The 13,696-nt window shown below is 37.0% G+C and overlaps 3 protein-coding genes across 3 annotated transcripts; all 3 read right to left on the minus strand.

Moving 5' to 3' along the window:
• Window positions 1–3,390: 3,390 nt before the first annotated feature.
• LOC148168159 (TWiK family of potassium channels protein 18-like) lies at window positions 3,391–6,507 on the minus strand. The gene is made up of 4 exons (XM_088045642.1): window positions 5,925–6,507; window positions 5,521–5,805; window positions 4,264–4,466; window positions 3,391–4,217 (listed from the first exon to the last, which is right to left on the minus strand). Exons 1-4 carry the CDS (start codon window positions 6,370–6,372, stop codon window positions 3,588–3,590), a joined length of 1,566 nt encoding a protein of 521 aa, XP_087901768.1. The 5' UTR covers window positions 6,373–6,507; the 3' UTR covers window positions 3,391–3,587.
• A 417-nt stretch (window positions 6,508–6,924) lies between these two features.
• On the minus strand, window positions 6,925–9,798 carry LOC148168160 (uncharacterized). The gene is made up of 3 exons (XM_088045789.1): window positions 8,168–9,798; window positions 7,917–8,119; window positions 6,925–7,866 (listed from the first exon to the last, which is right to left on the minus strand). Exons 1-3 carry the CDS (start codon window positions 9,480–9,482, stop codon window positions 7,285–7,287), a joined length of 2,100 nt encoding a protein of 699 aa, XP_087901915.1. The 5' UTR covers window positions 9,483–9,798; the 3' UTR covers window positions 6,925–7,284.
• A 1,581-nt stretch (window positions 9,799–11,379) lies between these two features.
• Window positions 11,380–13,560, minus strand: LOC148168161 (uncharacterized). The gene is made up of 3 exons (XM_088045790.1): window positions 12,981–13,560; window positions 11,524–11,793; window positions 11,380–11,465 (listed from the first exon to the last, which is right to left on the minus strand). Exons 1-3 carry the CDS (start codon window positions 13,360–13,362, stop codon window positions 11,449–11,451), a joined length of 669 nt encoding a protein of 222 aa, XP_087901916.1. The 5' UTR covers window positions 13,363–13,560; the 3' UTR covers window positions 11,380–11,448.
• Between the last annotated feature and the right edge of the window lie 136 nt (window positions 13,561–13,696).

Raw genomic sequence — 13,696 nt, forward strand, 5'->3', positions numbered from 1 at the left:
GGTACATCACCTACATACAAAACGCAATTTTCGCGAAAAATTCATGACTAAAACTATGCCAAATTTCCGATATCGATATCTTGCTTATTTTTAAGAGTAAACTTAAGTTATTATACATACATCATTGTACGCAGAATTTTACGCAGATTCCAAATCTAATCTCTTAATTTAGATCCCACAAAAGATACACCTTGTTAAGAACCTGTACCTCCGTGCAAATTTTAGTGGCGGAAGGTGTATGTGAGCGCGCAGTGTATGTAGACTTTAGGGTAATTAGCGGCCGTTGGCAATACGTTTAAAGTAGGGTAGAGTGGGGCACTGTCAAAATAAATTTGTTTACTATAACCTGAAAAGTTTTTAATTTTATCTAATTTCGCGTAGACTTCGCGTATACACTCTGATAAGTTGGTTCAAAAACAATCCATGGTAGAGCCTTTCTACATCCGGAGTTTCACTACAAGTAGAAAAAAGTAGAAAAAGTCAAGGCACGTGCGCCTAAAGAAAAGCATTATTTTTCATTCTTTATTGTTGTACTGAACACATTATTGGCAGCAATCAGTGACAAGTTCAAATTAGTTTCCAATATTTAGGAAGTTGAAATTTATATAGTAACCTCAGTTGACATATACCTAGTAAACATTTTATGGCTTAAGTCAAACCACCCATAGAAATAAAACTGGGTGTTGTAAACTGCAGCCGACAAACTTCTAGGTAGAGGGTTGACCGATGGTTGAATAGGCCCGGACTCATTTCGTGCTCATTTATGGTTCCCAATCGCAAGGATTAGTACTGCCCGGCCCTCTCATAATGTGGCCATAAAATTTACTAGGTATATGTCAACTGAGGTTACTATATCATCTATTGACTCTGGCGATGTTTTTTACAAAAACGAGGACTGTTATTTGAAATTACGACCAATGTACTGCTGGTACTATCTTCATTCGATTCATGCGATTAATACGAACAACGAACTAGAAGAACTTGCTTAAGTGATAATGATATACATTTCGTATATCAAGCTACTTTACACTTTCTAGGTTTAACAAAAAACTATGCACCTATTCAAGTTTTTGTCAAAATTCAGAACTTCCTAATTTGTATTAACAGGCATTATCACATTTCAAACTGTTCGTTGTAAACAATAGCACCACTACATTTGTATCCTTAATAAATGTCTCGTCTACCTAGTTTGTTGTGAGGTTAAAGTCCTAAACTTTTAATCACAATGGAATAAAAAGCAATAGCACTTTATTTGTAATGCAATTCATCGAAAATTGATAAACTTCATCGTTGTTATTATTTCTGTCAAGTGTCCGTCATCTGATGACAAGATGATGACAACACCAGTGCCAACATACAGTCGTAAAACTACCCTTTCACAGTACAACCCAATACATAAATTCTGTCAAATCAAAACAATTCGTGCTCAATATCTCAGAAACTATTGCAGATAATAAGATGCGGTTTGCGCCATCGTTTTTCTCACGAGTTTTTACATAAGAAATAGTTCATAGATTTTTCAAAAGTCGAAATTACAAATTTTTGCAAAAATTTATGACCAAAACTATGCAAACTTCTGATATCGACATCTCGCTTATTTTTTAGAGTAAACTTGAGTTATTATACACCAGTGTATGCAGAATTTTCCGTAGATTCCAAATCTGGGATTTAAATTCAGATTCGACAACAAATAACTGAGTTATGGTCGATCAAAATCTCAAAAAGTTTATTTTCATTTTTCCTCATTTTTCCTAATTAGTACGATCGATCTCAAATTTGTCCATTGGATAGATCTTGTGCTTCTTTTCCGATTTAGGAATTTGACCAAAATCATTGGTGCGGGAGAAGTTGGTTGATATTATAAAATGTACATTTTATGAACGCTTTTGTGTCACATTTTACACAGAGTGATTTTTATGAACGCAGCCCTGGGGTTATTTTGTCATTTTAAATTTCGCGCGTATGGTACACTTTTTTAAAACTCTTTGTACGAACTATACCAGTCGTGCAATCTATTAAAAACGGCAAACTAATGTTTTCCAACTGTCGTGCAAGATATTTTGAAAATTTGTTTGTTTGATTTTGAGTTTTTTTCTATCTCCTACGTTCGGCCGTTTGCTGGTTTTATTTTGTTGTTCTGCTGTGCCTGTCGAGAAATTAAAATTTATGTCGTTAAAAAATTGTTTAGTCTGCCATTGTTGCATTCTGTCGTTGAAGTTATTAAACAACCAGGTAGAATCAATTAATTTCCTAGAGAATATCTTTATTGTCTTGATGAATATAACATGCCGCCCGATTTTTTTATTTTACTGGGAAATAAAATTTCACGTCGTTCAATCTTTTATTTTGTCGTTCTATATAAATAGTGTCTTGCAACTGATAATTTGGTCGATTTTTCAATTGTTTCTATCGTTAATTTCATATTATCTGTCGTGCTGAAAAATGCCGCCCTTTGTTTTCCCCCTTTCGTTGACTAAGGTCACTAGATCAAAGTTTCTGTTTTATAAAAGAGAAGTTTTCATCTAGTGACCTTATCGTTGACATATCGATTGCGCCATCTGGTGAGATTTCATTGCAATATTTCGTCGTGGACCGGCATCTTTTGCATGAGGTTTTGAAATTTATTATATCAAATCGGAATTACAAGTCATCATTTCTAAAATACAATTTACTAATCTGAATTACAATTGACATTTTCTGAAATTAACATGACTAATCTGAACTACAATTGACGCTTTCTGAAATTAAACTAATTTGAATTACAATTGACGCTTTCTGAAATAGGGGTGAGGGGGGCATAGTGGGGAACTTAACAATAAATTAGTCACGCATCTTAAAATAATAGAAATTAACAATTTTTTTAACTAAATATCATAGATTAGTGTATTGCGGATGATTTTTGTTGTACTTTTTTTGAAAACAATAAAAAACTTACGACATGTGAGCATTATTTTGAAAAATGGGATTTGCCCCGCACCTAGGGGTAAAGTGGGGTACCCTATGAGGAAATCAAATTTTTGAATAACGGTGTACCTACTTAGAAAAAGTAACATTCTAAAATTACTTAGGCATCAACGCATATTGCGCATAAATGAGCAGGTTCATCATATTTTGCCACTACATTTATATGACTAGATTTGAAAAAAACTTGCACCCTAACTTCGCGAATTTTTTAACGAAAACACTGAATTTCACATTTTGTTTTATAAAACATATAGGTTTTCACACTTTGTTTTATAAAACTCACATAGTAAACTGTCAACCAGTCAAAACACGCTATTCGACTTTTTTCACGGCGTTTGATTTGAGCAGCAGGGGTGTTACCCCGCTATGCCCCGGTGCCCCCCTCTCCCCTACACTTGGAAATGGTGTAGTAAAGAACATACCAAATTGTTTGATTTTAAATTTTATTTTTAAAAGAACACAACAAAATAAAGAATATTTACTCTAAATTATCACTAGCCATATTTTCGTTCCTGGACACTGAAGCAAAACTACTTTTTTCATTTCACACGACTGTTGTGAATATTGGATTATTCTATACACGTTGCGATAAAGAAAGTTTCAAAAATAGGACACCACCCCACTTATGACTGTTTTTCATCCTCCGCTTGATCCTTCGTAACTTTTTCATCGTTCTCAACTTTCTCATCGTTCGGTTCTGTCGGTGTTCCGTTCGCCAGGTTTCTACCCTCGTGAACTGGTGGAATTTCTACATTTTCTGGAGGTACTGTGGTAATGCTTCCATCGTCTTCTGCAATGCCTATTCCAATAGTGGCCCCAATTTTACTAGAAGCTTGTCTGAAAGTATCGCTAAGTTTGACTTGGACGACGTTAATACACATGGACATGAGTGCCAAGCCGAAGACTAGATACACAATGGAAACGATCATGCAAGCGGGATCATCCGGAACCATGTCACCGAATCCAATGGTGGTCATTGAGATAAAAACGAAGTAGAAAGAATCGAAGAAGGGCCAACCTTCCCATATACAATAAATTAAAGCTCCGAGGAAGATATAAATAATCAGAACAACAATCGCAAGGGTTATTGGCAGGTTAAATTCGTCATCAATTTCGAAATTTGATAACGCAGGAGTAACGGGGGTCTCAATTTGAGTTTGTGGAGGTAAATCAGGGTTTTCTGGATCGATGAATACAGATGCACGTCGGAAAGTGGCGATTTCGTACATTTTCTGAGCACCTTTGAAGATGTCCTGAAAAGAAATAAGTAGAATCGACGGTAAAGAAATCGATTGTTACCTCGACATGGGCGGTTTTTCTGACTTGGCGACAACTTCCCGTATAGTAGACGCGGCGCACGAAAGACCACAGGAACTTCATGGAACGAGTGAAGAGTTTGCCGAAGTCGGTTAAAGCGATGAGGAAAAGAGGGAGTCCGATCAGGGCGTAGACGATGGTGATGGCTTTACCAGAAGCGGTCTCAGGGAAGATGTGGCCATAGCCTGAAAATAAACATTGAAATTTATCGTAAAAATGAACATGAATCATGGAGCAGAGATAATTATTTGGACGTATCTTAAAATAAAATTGGGTTTGGTTTTAGAATCTTCATTCGCAGTTCTGCGGTCAGATTTAAATTATGTCGACGACTCATAAATGTTTCCTCGTAAATTTCGAAACTCTTGATGCATCCATTCAAAGAAAACAACTCGACTAATAATTTCAAGGAAAGGAGATGCTTTGAACTTAGTTTGTTTGCCTTCAATATAAGCGAATAAAACGCTTTTAATTAAGCTATCAATTAACTGTTTGTAAATCCCGACGTTGCGATAAACGATCACACTAATTACATTTCGATGGATTAAGAAGAATTTGAGAAAATTTCTGGGACTATATATTTAAATAGACGAACCCAACGAAAAAAGCACAAAGGAAGTGCTCATGCAAAACGCCAAAACACGCGTTTCATGGAACTAAATTTAAAAATACAATTTTAACTAATTATTTTGGAACAAAACTTTTTGGCGGCTGCGGTGATGCGAGTTCGACTAATTCCCAAGAAAAACGAGAGAAAACTTGTTTGTTTTTTTGCTCCACATGTTCAAATAAAACTTTCGAAATATTTATGTGATAATTTCATGTTTAGCAAAACATTGGTGGCCAAAGATTTACCCTGAGTTCTAATCAATATCTCTCCGTCGTATTGCGGCAAACTTCAAGCCTTTGGTTCTTGGCTGTTACAATCAATTTACGCACAGGCAAAATCCTCTAATTTTGTGTTGAAACTGACCTACATTGCATCAGAGACAGTTAGACTTACAACATAAATGGGCGTTGTAACGGCTGTGAAAATGCCCTGTCAACGTTTACAACTTTTCCTGGATTAATAAGCTTTTCAAATTTGCTATGTCTGGAAAGCGTGGGTCAACATCGTCATATTTTTAGACACATACTTGGCAGATAAAATTGTAAAGTGACCCCATGTCACACTGAAATAAATCCAATTGATTTACCAGGGATGTGTCATACGTAGGAATCTGGAATTTAGAAACCTACCAATACTGGTGTAGACAGTGCCACAGTAGACAACAGCGTTAGGAAAAGACCATTTTTTCTTCTGCTTTTCCATCTCTCGCTTCCTTTGTTCGTTTTGGATGAGTACTTCTTTGTGTTGTTCAAACAGTTTTTCCGCTTCTTTGGTCCAGTCGCTGTCTGATAAGTTTTTGGGAAGCAACATCGATAGGTTTCTTAATTCTAAGATGAGTTGAAGTCTGGAAGCTCTTACGTCAATCGGCTGGAGATTAAGTTGTGTTTTGTTGTTTTTTGCGTCTTCGTGGGCGCCTGAAAGTTATGAATTCATGATTGAGCTATTTTAGAATTGGTGCTAATGGTGTTGCTAATGGGCATTAAGCAATATTTCTGGTGCGTGATGCAAGTTAGAACAGCCCAATAAAACTTACCTTCTATTGCTTCGAAAATGAACGCTCCTCCAATCGTATACAAAACCAAAATTATAGTCAAAAACATATGCGTGAACCATTGTTTACTCCACTTTTTTAGTTTACTGTACAACCAAAAAGCGCACTTTTCACCAAACCCAAGTCCCGACTTAGTCAAATCTTTAATCCCATGTAACTGGTCGAAGATAAACGCCGATTGCCTCTTGAAATACGCCGGATGCACCGCTGATCCTGGTATCCCCGCTGTAAATTGTGCCGTTCCAGGAACCCCTGCCGTCCCCGGAAACTGTACGAACCTGTAGTCCTGTGGCGGCGGGATAATCAACCTCGGTCTAGTTTTCGCGAAACCAACTTGTTTTCTAGAGGGTGGTGATATTGAGTTCGGTGTTTTCAACGATGTTGGAGTTCCAACTGATTTGATAGAGTTCGATTCACTGTTTGTTTCCATTTCGTGGTTTTCTTTGAAGGTCACTTTTCACATTTTATGGGAGGCCACCGACGCGGCATGACGGAGCGGCTAGGAGATACAGAGCGTCCCGACGTCTCTTCAACACGAATGGTCTCTGTCGGTTGTGACGCCGTTTGTTTCCACGTTCTCGATATAAATATCTCGGCGGAATGGGAGACAGTTTTGTGTTGCAGTAAATGTGTGCGATATGCTATTGTTGATTTGTCGCAAATGTGGGTCGGGATTTTCACAATTCGGCGCTTTATTTGGGAATTTTGCCGGGTTAATCATTATTTTTATTTCTGCAGTTGGACTTAAAGGGAAGTGGGAAATTACTGTTACATTTTTATTAATATTTTCTTGTTTACATTAAGATAATCTTTGAATTGTCGCGGTTTGAAAGAAGTTGAGATTACTTCTTTTTAATCAATGATAAACGAAGCTTAGTTGTGCCCTTTTGAACTAGATGGCCCTTTATCCCAACAATTTTTTCAAATTAATTTCAACAGCAGTATTCAGTCACTTCTAGAAGTTAGGAAATAAAAACCAGTCTATTTTCGTATTAAAATGTATTTATCATTTCGACATGAATTGGAAGATTTCTTATTTAACATATTATCACTCTTAAGGTCACAGAATAGTTTTAGTTATTTTGACATAATACCCCAGCACTTACGAATTTACATAGCGTACACATACCATCACCTCAAATATTTTCTCTACGTCAGTAGCCTACAAAAGAAAGCACATAAATTTAACCAGCACAAAAAATATCTGAGGTAGTTTACGTACAATGAGTAATTTATTTCAACCGAATGTAAACTTTCACTGATTTACGACACTAAGCAAATACAAGAGTTGTACTTAACTAATTACAGTTACTGTACAAACTGGAAAACAAGGAATTTGAACTTAACTCTCCTTAACTTTGATGCTATTTTCGCTCCCTGTAACACTCTTTAAGCTCTTGGAATCATGTACTTGCGGTATTTCAACTTTGTCCGGAGGTATCGTGGTAATACTGCCATCTTCATCAACTACAGAAAGTCCAATAGTGGCACCAATCTTAGTGGAAGCTTCTTTGAAAGTGTTACTTAGTTTATCTTGTACAACATTAATACACATTGACATAAGTGCTAACCCGAAGACTAAATAAACAATAGATACGATCATACAAACTGGATTGTTGGGGACCATGTCGCCGAAGCCCACAGTCGACATGGAAACAAAAACGAAGTAAAAGGAATCGAAGAAAGCCCAACCCTCCCAGAGACAGTAAATCAAACCACCCAAAAGAATGTACACTAAAAGTATAAAAATTGCGAGCGAAATAGGTAAATTGAATTCGTCATCTATTTCGAAGTTCGAGATTGCTGGAGTAACTGGAGTGTCCATTTGGTCACTGGGAGTTTCTGGGTTTTCTGCGTCGTTAAAGATGGAGGGGCGACGGAAAGTTGCTATTTCGTACATCATTTGGGCCCCTTTTACAATTTCCTAAAAGCAAAAAAAAAGACATTCGTAACCCAAAAAACGCAAAGTCTTACCTTAACATGAGCAGTCTTCCTGACTTTGCGGCAGCTTCCAGTGTAGTAAAGTCGTCGTACGAAGGACCAGAGAAACTTGATGCACCTCGTGAAGAGCTTACCGAAGTCCGTTAAAGCCAACAGGAATAAAGGAATGCCGATGATGGCATAAACGATGGTCAGAGCTTTCCCAGTCTTCGTCTCTGGGTAAATGTGGCCGTAACCTGTAAAGACAACATTGAAACACAATGGAAAGAGGAGTTTAAGAGTACCAATAGTTGTGACAATGGAAATACAATAAACTATTGCGTTAAGGAAACTCCATGATCTTTGACCACTGTACGTCTTCATTCCGGCTTCATGAGCAGCGTGGAGCTCCTCTTCGAACGTTCTTAGTCTTAATCTTGCCAAAGATTTCCAGTCTTCTTCTCTCAAGTTGTGACTCTTGAGCCACAACAGGTCGATAAAGTCTCTTTTGACGCGTTTAACTCCACATTTGTAAAAGTATTCGAAGCTACCCTCCACAAACTTGAAGATGTATCCCCCAAGTCCACAGAAAACCATTATCAAGAAGAGTTCGCACATGCATCTATTCCTCAATACCCGTATCCTTCGACATTCATCTTTCATGTCTTGTTTAAACGTTCGGAAATTCTCTTTAAGTTCCTTGACAGTGAAGACTCGGAGAACGTTGAAGAGTTGCCTGACTCGGAAATCTGGTTTGACAACAGCTTTGGTGGCGACCACATTGGAGGTTCTTGGATCCAGAATTTCCACGATTTTTGTTGAGGTTACACCTCTTTGCTTCTTTCTTTGTCGGACAAACTCTTGAACTTCCGGTCTAAAGGGTTTTGGAGATGAAACCTCTTCTGCGGCGTCGGAGTCTTTTCGTGCCTTTTCTGGAGGTTTTTGAGTGCGTTCTGGAGCTTTCGGCACCTCTTCATCGTCTTTAGTTTCTTTGTCCAGTAACTGAGCTTTGCGGAAGCTCTCAATCAACTCCTCTTGTGTGAAACCATGAGGCGCAGACTGACTCCGCTTCACCTCGTCTTTATCAAACTTCTTCAGTTTCTCACGACCTCGTGTAGCCGCCGCGCAGATTCCTTTCTTCGTCTTGTTCACGAGATTCACTACCTCAGCTTGGGCCATCTCCCCGAAACTCTCCATCTTCTTGTACTCATCCATCACTTGCTTGGAAAAGCTGTGCGACTTCTTGATCGTCGATTCAGTTTTAGCAACAGGTGCATCTTCCCCTTCTTCTGTTTTTTCATTTTCCGGTTCCGACTTCGTCCCATCTTGTTTGGTCAAAGTTCTCTTCCTTCTCCTCCTTTCGGGCGTTTTCGGTCTTTGCTCTACCACTTCCTCATCTGTGGTCGTTCCTTTTTCTTCTATATCTTTAACGGGAGTTTGGTCTCGTCGATTTCCACTTCGTCGTTTCGTGAAAGTCCGTCGTTTTTTCGCAATCGTTGCACTATGCACTTGCTCAGGAGTCACCATCGCTTCAATTTTCGCCATGTCGATTTCTTTTTCTTCAGTTTTGGCTTCATTTGCTTCGGTTGGATCTTCGGAAGGTGCTGGCGGTGTATCCATTATTTCGAGACTAAGTTAAATTTAGAAGTTACGACGGGATTTAGCTTAAACTTTGTGGCATTCGAAACAGATGGAGCTAGGAAGCAGAAGATATTTTTAAATAAACGCAATAATTCGTTTATTTTATTTATATATGCGGGATTCGGAATATAAACACAACTTTATGATGGTCCAAATTATACTGGAATATTTTCGGAGATACGTAGTTTAGGCAGTTAAATTCATTGATTGGTCGCGACTATTAAAAGCCAAGCATGAAATCATCAAACGACTTTGGTGGTTAAACAGGTGTGATTTCCATTTGCTAAAATTGTTCAGGTGTATGATTGGTTGTATATCTCACTGTTTAAAATAGGTCAGTTTTAGAAGCGAGCATCTAAACAAGAAATAAAAGTTGCAAATAAAGTGTTGCACATGTCCTATCAAAAAAATTGTAATTATTAGTTTCTAGATCAAATAAACACTCTCGTGTATACGAAATAAAATGTGAGTCAGAGCGATAAATGTTACAGAGGTTGATTTGCATCTTTTGATTTCGTAATTTCCGTAATTTCCATTAGATTCAATTGGGATAAGTGAAATATTGAAATATACTATTTTCGACAAAGAATGATTGGATTTTGACGTCAGACTGGTTTTAAGGTCAGAATTGTGGTATTAAGATTATTTAAGATGTGTCAATGTGGTGTGAAAATACGTAGACATTTTCCAATTTTCCGCACGTGTTCAGAGTTAGTAGTAAACTACTACTACTTGGAAACCTAAAGTGTTGTATATGATTTTCTTTTTGGAATAAAATAAATAAACTGCACCAAATTTTATTGGATAGAAGACGTGTCATCAGTTTATAACTGTTTTATATCACACCGACGCAAATTGTATTATAGATTCGGTTTTATTAAAACTCATAACAGTGTTTATTTCGCTAAAAAAATAAATTGGGGTGATATTTTTGTCCAAACATTTAATGTTTCAAAGTTAGCTCAATATAATCTGATGAATACTGACACTTTTTTAAATTCTGTAGTCTCCAGTAACTAAATATAAACTTCTGAAATGCGAATGCAGAATTGCCTGAACATTACTGCAGTTTTACGATCTAGAAATGTGTGAAATGCCATGTAATTTATTTCCTCAGATCCTCAGCGTGTAAAACACATTTCCAATTTCTTTGAGAAATTTTTGTACATTTCAACACGTGTTGTGGCAGTTATAAAAATTGTAAAATGACGCTTTTATTTGGCTCGCTTTTCGCTGAACTTCCAATTTCCATTTTCTGAGTTATTTTTAACTTTCCTGCAATTTTATTTTTATTGTAAACAAGGTAATCAAAAACTGAGAATCATCCTCCACTTCATTGTTTGTATTCTTTCATTTGAAGGATTTTTTTTCTCAAAAGAAAGTTTTGAAATTGAACCCTACATTTGTTTATTCAACTTTACGAGTTTACTAGTAAATGAGTGTCTTAAGTATGTTTTACTAAACTCCACAAGTTTTAAACGCCAATAAATTTGATGTTTTAATGGCTCGTAAGATGCACAGAATTCATAAAAGTGATTGAAGTACATTGTAATTTGCGAATGTTTAAACGCGAGAAATTTCTGATTTATGGTTTCATCACTCAAGTTCTTGGAAATGGGTCATGGTGGTCAGAAATACCTCTCTAGACGTCACAAGGTTGCAACCTTTATCTATAATCCCTCCAATGATTGCAAATTCTCGAAATCTCTTGCCAAGTTCAGATTTTAGGTCAGAACTGCAGTGATGATGAAATCGGCCTATATCCCGATGATAAATTGTACCTTCCAGTAAACCAAGAAGTTCTTTTGCTTGTTTATTTAAAGGCGCCGGTGTCAAAACATTGCACTTTTCATTGTCTTCGACGAAGCGTGGGTCAACCGCCGTCATATTTTTAGGTGGACACATTTTTGGCTCCGTTTATATCTCATATTTGCCTGACATCCAACTATCCAGAGATAAACACTATTGATTTATCATGGTTAGTCAGCAGTAATCAGTACCGCCTTAAATTAAATCTTACCTATACTTGTGTACACCGTTCCACAGAAGACCACGGAATTCCAGAACGTCCAGACTTTATTTTCTATCCCATTAATCACAGCCAGTTTGTGTGCAGAGTAATGGTTTTCTAATCTATCTTCGTATTGCTTCTGAATATGTCTAGAAGCTTCGCCGATCCACTCCTCTAGCGATGTTTCCAGAGGTGTTCGAACAGACGTGACTTTGAGCTCTTTGAGGAGTTCGTTTCTTGCGTTTCTTAAATCTAATTCGACGGTTGACTCAGCTTGGCCTGGAAAAATCATCTTCTAGATTTCGGTGATTCATTTGGATTAGATTAGTATTTTGAGAAAAGTGAACGTCTGGATGAAATGCCAAACTTTTCTATGTAATTTCTGGCTTCGTTGAATTTCGTTCGGCCATGGGTTGGAATAGTTATTTTCATTTTTGATTCAAGAGTTTGAGTTATTTTGGTATTTGTTACAAAGTCTTATTTCTAATTTCATATCGGAATCCCGTGAATTTAATTATTGCAGGATTTAGGTTTTTGGAGCAATATTACTAATTGGGTTTTAAAGGACGTTTAAATTTTCTGATTTACAAACAAGCGACGTTTTAGCTGTTAATTTCACAGTTTCCAAAATTTTATGGCTTGTATGTTGTTCAAAATATCAATAAAAGCATATTTATGAGCATGTTTTACAGTTATGGATTCACTAAAGATATACAAATAATAATTTACGAGCTGACTTCATTTAGTTTTAATCAGACTTTAATTTTGAGGTGAGAGCGGAATTCCTTGGAGATATCTCTAATTTATGATAGCACCACCTTATAAAACCATTCTAGTGTCAACAGCATTATTCATACTCTATGAATCAAAGCAGTATTTTTACACGGATCGAATAATCCATTATTTATTTTTAATGATAACAAATGGCATCCCTCCAATTTTTCGCCTCTTGAACCGTCGTCACATTTTCAATTTCCACTTTTCTCCAAACTTAAGAAGTGATTACATTTTAAGCACGTTTTGTTGTTAAATAAAGATTGCATTATTCCCCGAAAACATCGATATAGACGTGAGAATAGTCGATGCCAAAATTCCATGTTGCGTCTGGTCTTTTTTTAAGCTGTATTATACTAAATTACATAATTTATCGGAATCATTTTGAATTGTTCTCCAAACAAAGCCCACATACGTTAAAATTAATATAACAGTTTCGAGCCGGAGAAAAATGAATTTCCGAAGTTAAATAGAGTTGCTTGAACGGAGAAATGTTTACGCGTAGATTTCAATCAAAAAAGTGACAAGTGTTGCATCAAGTTTAATTTTAGTACCGACTAATGGCTCTTGGAGTGTATTAGCGTCAAGGTGAAGACAAAATAAAATTTATTATAATCACAATTCATCATCTTTGTAACAATAGTCTATTTTTTTAGGACACGTTTATTTAGACGAGGAACACATGGTCTTACCTTCAATAACTTCGAAAACTAGCGCACCGCCGATGGTGTATATCAACAAAACTATAGTCAAAAACATATGAGTGAACCATTTTCGGCTCCATGCTCTCAGTTTATTGTACAACCAATACGCAGACTTTTCGCCAAACCCCAATCCCGACTTGGTAAAATTCTGTATCCCATGCAACTGGTCAATGAAGATGGACTGTTTCCGGCCATAATTGGGTGTCGCTGTGGACCTCGGTGTGTAGGGTTGACTCCATTTCTCGTCCTCCGGAGGCGGGATGATCAACGTCGGTCTAACACGCGCGAAATCCACTTGTTTCTTTGACACCGAATTTGGAGTCTTCAGCGATGATGATTTAACCGAGTTTGTTTCACTCGCGGATTCCATCACTCGTTTTTATCACATTTTCACATTTTGTTTTTAAGTTGGCGCGAAGCACACCAGCATATCTGAGCGTCTAGGAGATACAGGCGTCCCCACACAGTTGCACTCTCGAGGATATGACGCCGTTTGTTTCTACTGTCTTATAAATATTTTTGTCGACGTTGGACGCTGTCATTTCGGTGTCGCCGATTTTTTGTACAACAATGAACCTGAATTAATTGATTTTAGTGTCCACTTGAGATCACTTAATGGCTTTAAGGTTAGTTTGCCAAGGCTATTAAGGAATAGTGTAATTGAAATGGCACGGATTGGAAATTTTAATAAAATTAATGTGTTT

Source organism: Gnatocerus cornutus, chromosome 9, assembly GCF_029298725.1.
Source record: "Gnatocerus cornutus isolate USDA-ARS CGAHR chromosome 9, icGnaCorn1.1, whole genome shotgun sequence".
Lineage (NCBI taxonomy): Eukaryota > Metazoa > Arthropoda > Insecta > Coleoptera > Tenebrionidae > Gnatocerus > Gnatocerus cornutus.